This window comes from Pundamilia nyererei, unplaced genomic scaffold, assembly GCF_000239375.1.
Source record: "Pundamilia nyererei isolate P.nyererei 1_Seehausen unplaced genomic scaffold, PunNye1.0 scaffold00208, whole genome shotgun sequence".
NCBI classification, from domain to species: Eukaryota; Metazoa; Chordata; class Actinopteri; order Cichliformes; family Cichlidae; genus Pundamilia; species Pundamilia nyererei.
In genome coordinates this window covers 704,572-711,417 of record NW_005187609.1, presented here as the reverse complement: position 1 = coordinate 711,417, position 6,846 = coordinate 704,572, and the positions used below count along the sequence as shown (strand labels likewise).

Here is a 6,846-nt window from a genome sequence, read left to right as displayed (position 1 = left end):
TTTTTGTCTAATAGTCCCCTCTACTTGGATGCATCATCTTATATCCTAAGTGTCCTGCTTTTATTAATAAACAGTTCTGTCTTAATTTTTATGTGACTTATTTCAGACCTTCTGTTTGAAGCTAGATTCCAGGTAAAAGTGTTGTCATATTAATTTAAGACTGATATTTATTTTCAGACTTTGTTTGGATTGAGGTAAAATGATGGTCTGTGTTTAATCCTTTCACAAAGTGAATCACATGTTGGAAGGCAAACTTCTTTAATCTGCAACAAGTTTCTGCTCAGTTTTGTTGGTCACCATAGTGGCAAGTCACATGACAATTGTGTAGTCTTAATGGTTACGTAAGTTGTTTAATGCTAACGGGGGTTCTGATCTTTGCTAACCTTGGTTTTAACCCATTTTTGCAATACATGAAAATTAAATTGAGAAGAAATTCCATTTAAGGATTATGTGTGTATTAGCAGCACTGGTTTGGTGAAAATCCTACTTGTAAAGAGGCCTTGACTATGGAAGGTATAGGTAGTGTTTGAATTCTTCTTTATGAGATTTCTATGTTTATCTTCAGGATAAACATCAGTCACTACTTTTAACATTGTTGATATCTGTTTCTGTTTGAGCTATGACCACATCTGTTTTAATGAGATTATGAAAAGGATCAAGGTAAGACTTGTTTCAACTGAGAAGTCTCACTATATGAATGAGAAGCATAAAAAATCTTTTTCTTTTTCACTTTGTCCTTTTTGTTATCAGGCCTTCAGTTCATTGTCTCAAACGGGTTCTTTTTCTTTCCTGGAAACAAGCGAACATGGCTGCACTGTAAATGTGTTGGGTTATTCCTGTGACTCAGTAAATCCAGAAACTGCACTAGTCTTTTCCTGACCCTGCCCTTGCAGGATGTACAACACCCCCACCCCCTCCAGTTTCCTTCTCACACAGACAGTAATGTGAGGAAGGAATAGATTTAGCCATGATAGAAAAATATATGAGGAGTGCACAGGGTGTGGGAGAAGAAACTATGAAATGGTAATGTTGCAAATAGAAGAAACTAGGTTACTATAGAAGGCATCAAGTCATTGCTGGAAATGGAGAGCAATGCTTTCCTCATCTCCTAGTCAAGCAAAACTGATGTGATTATATTTATAAAAACATGTCAGTTTACTTCTTATTTATCTAATCATTAGGAATTTTAAAAGTTACAGTTCTTTCTTTCAGGTGCTTGTTTTGCTTGATAACTGGCAGAGTCTGGGTGCAGAGACAGAGGAGCAAGCTTGACACGAGTGTTTTTCCGCCTCTCGTGTGTGTGTGTGTGTGTGTGTGTGTGTGTGTGTGTGTGTGTGTGTGTGTGAGAGAGAGTGTGTGTGTGTGTGAGAGTGTGTGTGAGAGAGATCTGCCAGTCTGTCTAGATTTGACATTCCTTTCATGCTGGAGATGCATGAAAGGAACGACATGATCAAGGGACCACTTTGAATAAACACAGCAATTTTTATATATAGTGAGTCAAGAAATCTTATTCAGCAGGAAGTAAAAGATGATCAGTCAGTGGAAATTTTAAACACAGCATTGCTTAAGTATCCTAAATACTGTGAAAATAACATCTATCAAGCTTATTAGGCAGGTGATCCTGATATTATTGTTTTGGTCCCCTTTTGCTGCAGTATGAGCGACGCTAGCTCGTCCATTGGATCGGGCCATTCTTTGCTGCTGATGTGCGTCAGTAAGCCTTGATCACCCATGACCCAGTTGCTGGTTCACCACCATTCCTTCCTTAGATCACGTTTAATAGATGGGCAACTTATTAAAACACATGTAATCACTACACTACATGTGTTTCGTGGACTAGAAGCACCTCAACGTGCGAAGCCACAGTTGTCACTCAGAAAAAGGTGGATTTCCTATTCCAGTTTGGGAACTGGTGCCCCAGGTGGAGGAATCCAAGTATTGGGGGTTTTGTTTAAGAGTAAGGGGAGAGAGGAGCTGGTCACTGACATTGACAGTGATGCGAATGTTGTACCAGTCTGATATATCATGCTCGAAATAAAGATCACTACACTGGGACTGTATGATTATGGCCAAAATAATAGTGATTATTTTGAACAGGATTGAAATCATGATTACTTTTTATGATTACTCATTTATTTTTATTTTTAAGTGTCAAAAATGGTTTTGTTGGCTGATCCTCTATGGCAGACAAGTTGTTCACCTTCGGCTGTACTAGACATCTGAATTGTTTTCTGTATCTGTCCTTTAACATGGTGTTACACGTCCAGACTAGTCCCGTAAACCTAAAGCTGCATGGTACAGGGAAGAGCAGTGATTGACACATACAGTCATGTGGTCAGACACTGACTTGGTGAACATTTGATTTGCATTTGGTTTTACTTTGCATTCTAATGGCAGAGCATGCATTTTCAATATAATCTCAAATTATGACTCACCATTATGTAGCAGGATTGGGGACTGGTCCAGATATTACTCACTCTGTGTACATGCTTTCACTATCAGAATTTCTTTGTTTTTATCTCTACATAATAAAAAGCTCAGGTTTAGATAAGTCCCAGTTTTGGTTTAGCTTGGAATTTTCAAGCAGTGAATAATAGTGCCCACTTAGGTGAAGGTGTGTGTGGGGGGGGGGACATTTTTCTAGAATGGTCTGGGAGGGAGAGGTCAGACGGCATCAGACAATAGGTGTGGTGTGACAGCCTTCCATTCGCCTCTGTGGTAATCGAGTTTGAGGCACAGGGCCATAGCGCTAGTGTAGATTTGAAACCATGAATGTCAGAGGAGATGGTGTGACTGGAATCTTTTGTTATCATTGGCCAGGACTGCACCACTGTTTGGATCATGTAGGGAACAAACACAGTGTGAAAGACACCCTGTTTGTTAGCTGGATCTGGCCAATGTCTGAATGAGTTAGTAGTTCAACTAAAGCTGATGATTTACTGCAGTGATTTGCTTGTGTCAGTCTCATAATAAAGCTAGAGATTACTTATTGGACAAGATAGGATGTGACAGCGAGAAATGTGCAGATTACCATTGACTTGTTTGAACCTGAAATCTGACTTGGAACACCATCAAGGTTGGTTTTTCTATTTAAATTTATTGGTGTACCATTTGTTTATATAGTAATAGCTCATATGCATATAAATGTACAGAGTCTGTGGTTCTCAGGACTTTGAGTTTTCATTCCAGACATTTTTAGATTTAAAATATAAAGTCATTCCCAAATGCCAACAATGTAAATATGATGAGATGATGTGGAAAGAGCACACTGTTTCTTTAGATTCATGTCTTGACGCTGATTCAATCTGCATAGTTTTTTAAATCAAGTAAAAATGATCTAGTGCTTGAATAAGGATTCAGTCCCTTTTAGTGCATATACTATGCACATGTTGGTAACATTCACTCAACTAGGCTGTTGTTAACCTGTGGTTGTTTCACTTATTTTGGTTCTCAGTCTGATGCGCATGCAAATTAGAACAATGTGTGTGAGAGTGCTGCACAAACAAAATGAAACCTCTTTAACCTGTCCCAGCTGTCATAAGGCTGAATGCAGGGTGCAACCTAGACTGAGGCCAGTCCATCACAGGGTTGCTAACCAGTGCACTACTGTGCCACCTCAGTGTAGTGGGGTCCCAAGATATGCTGGAAAAACATAGAGGGGTTATTAAACCATTAACCAGGTCCAGTTATCCTGCTTTTACTGCTCAGCTGACTTTTAGTTAGCATTACATGATGTACTCACATACTGAAAGTGTATGTGCCTTTGCGCGTGCATGCGTGTGTGTGTGTAAACAGCATGAAAGGCCCAGCATTTTTCCAGAAAGGGACATGGACAGCAGAACCTCATTACATTTTAAAGGAGATTCCCATTGGATAAATACACATGTAATCTAACAATGTTTCACTGACTCCTTACAGAGCACTGTAACCATACAGAGCATTCAGATATTTACTGTGTAATGTAGACTTTTCACTGCTGTCAAAGCGTAATGTTATTACTTATCAGACAAAAAGAAGCAAATGTCTGAATGTGATGGAAATGGTATCACTGAGCTTTTCCACTTGGTCTGTTGGTGTGCTGTGAACTTCTGACAGGCTCAGTTTGTCTATGCCTTTATCTCTCACTCACTCATGTTTTTGTCAGTACTTAAAACTAGGTTAAGTCAACATAATCTCTCTCTCTCTCCTCTATGTGAGTGTATAAAAATCGTCTTGACAATGTTCTTTTTAACCAGAAAAAATATGTTCATGTTTACAGGAAATGATAATATGAAAATTGGAGACCATTAGATCATTAAGGTATTCTTTTCAGTCTCAGTGATGTGGTTAAAATTGACCTTTTCTCCCCAGCCACAAGATTGTGCCCTTTGGATCTGTCTTCCTTTGTTAAATTTCCTGTCAAGAGAAGGAGTTCCATCTGACTTCCTGTTAGATTGTGACATTTCCTGTGATGTGGAAGGAGGGGGGTTGGTACTTGCCTTGCGAAGGCCTTTCAGCTGTTTAAAGAAACAGGATGCAGGACACTGCATAGGCCATAGGAAAAACTCTGCTGAAAAATTTATCAGCTGACTGTAGCCTCAGTAACACAGCACAGACTTCAAATATCAGTTCAAATGTTGTAGCAACAAAATGGATTCACCGAACGATAAGAAGGAAGTTGGATAGAAACCTTTACAAGATTTAAGATTTATTTGTTCCCACAGCACAAAATACACAAAGATACAAAAAACTTTAATTGCATTTCTGTTAACTTTTACCCACACTGAAAAATTGTCATTTCATGGCATTCCAATGGTAAAGTCAGAAAAGCCTAAACAATTGGGTTTGTTTGCCTTTTTAGGAAGGCAGAACCATTCATGCTTCACTACCAACACAAGCAAGCAATTTATTTATATAGGACTTTCAGACAACTCCCAGCTGAAAACAAAGTGCTGTACACTTGACATGACAAACGAAAAATCATTAATTACATTAAATTAAAAATAAAAATCAGCACATTAGATAAAATGAAAGAAGTAAAATCATAACTGCAACACAATACTTTGTGTTTGTAGTTTGTATTTAAAAACACTGCTGCAGCCTGGTCAGTGTTCTGTTTAGTAGGGTGCAAATACACAAAAGTGGCAGCAAAGTTTATGTTTTACACTTTTCCTACAGTTTAGATTCAGTTTAGATGCCTGCAGTTTACATTCCTACATCTTGCTTGTTAACCTTGGGTTGGTGGGGCTGCTCTGACTTCCTGGGTTGGGAATCCTAGTTGTGGTAGTGTCACAGATGAAGATTCCAACTTGATCTAGACCTTATGTTGTGGGCCTATTGCTGGGCTGAGTCGAGACCTTTGAATCTTGTTGCTCATCTGGGTTGATTGATGCAAGTTTATATTAAACATGTTTTCAGTCAGCACATCTTAGATGGCCGCTGCAGAAAGCAAAGAGCACGCATTTGGACAAAATGTTTTCCTGTTCTTGATTTGATCAACAATTGCAACAATTTTGGTGGTTTGAACTCACTGTTTGCTTTGGTTTTCATTTTTAAAAGTAGCAGTTTAGTTGTGCTGTGTTGTCAGCAGTGTGCTTTTCTTCCTCTGCTCTAAACAGGGACTCCGTCCCGAACTCTGTCGACGATGTCTCTGTCCATTCGCCCAGTCAGACGCCTTACCTCCAGATCCATCACTAGGAGCCAGAGCTTTACTGGAGTCAATACCCACGACAAACCTTACCGGTATACACATGCATACATACACACGCAAATCCCTCCTAACCATGTGTTTTTTCTAGTGTAAAACGGCTTGTTTATGTACTATCTTGTACTTATGTGTAATAACTTGTCATAAGGACAAGTGTCTCTTTAATGTGATATATTGATGGTCTGTGACATGCTAAGGTTTCAGTCATCAATTTGATTGATCATCAGTGTTTGTATATGAGCCGTGAGCTGTACAACGCCCAGGTCTGGTCTTGAGGGATGTTATGGCGATCTCATAACTTTAGGTCAGGACTTCTAATAATGACTTGGTGTTTGTGGTGCTGCAGGAACCTTGTGGTGTTCAGCACTCCTGGTCTCAGCAGGAAGCCCAGCAGAGCAAGCAGATTGTTTACTATGTCGATCAAGGCCAACCCCCCACCGAAGGTTCCTCAACCAGAGCGACTGGATGAAGTGTATGAAGCACTGAAGAAAGGCCTTCAGTGAGTATACACTCAACAAATGCATTTCAGAGAAAGAGAGAGAGATTACGAGTGTGTGTGTGTCTGTGTTCTCAGGTCTTACCTGCAGGTTCATCAGATGGACTTGGACACACTTACCAGACAGATAAAAGAATCAAAGAGGAACTCTAGACTGGTATGTTGTTACTTTTGGCCCAGCATAAGAATAGATAAAGTGAGATAGTTTCAGTTGCTGATGACTTGATATTTTCTGCCTTGCAGGGTTTCCTGTATGAGCTGGACAAGGTGAGCTTCTTTGAATCCTTCAGACAAGCACATATTAGAAATAAGTCAATTTTAATATTACCATTCTTGTTTTAAAATCCTGTGAAAGCTTAGTTATAAATGGAACAAATGCAAAGAATAAATGTGACTTTCTAATTTCCTTTAATCAGCAAGTAAAGGTGACTGAGAGGTACATTAGAAAACTGGAGTTTCACCTCAGCAAGGTAAGACCAGCGTCATTTCCTGACATGTAAGAGTATAGTTGTGAGATGACTTTTTGTATGACTTGCTAATTACATTGCTCTTTGTGCACAGGATGAACAGATGCTGAAAAACAGTTTGATAGAACATATTTTCTACAGCTGTCGTGGCTGTGTTTCTGTTATGATCCTGCATTTGTCATTTTTAAATTCGCATT

At 39.2% G+C, this 6,846-nt stretch overlaps 1 protein-coding gene across 1 annotated transcript in view; it reads left to right on the top strand.

Moving 5' to 3' along the window:
- The window catches only part of ripor1 (RHO family interacting cell polarization regulator 1), a 32,109-nt gene that overhangs the window by 1,124 nt on the left and 24,139 nt on the right, over positions 1–6,846 (top strand). The window contains exons 2-6 of the mRNA XM_013914588.1: positions 5,598–5,721; positions 6,033–6,185; positions 6,261–6,339; positions 6,426–6,449; positions 6,599–6,661. Coding sequence (XP_013770042.1) covers positions 5,598–5,721; positions 6,033–6,185; positions 6,261–6,339; positions 6,426–6,449; positions 6,599–6,661 — 443 coding nt within the window. The remainder of the gene's footprint in view (positions 1–5,597; positions 5,722–6,032; positions 6,186–6,260; positions 6,340–6,425; positions 6,450–6,598; positions 6,662–6,846) is intronic.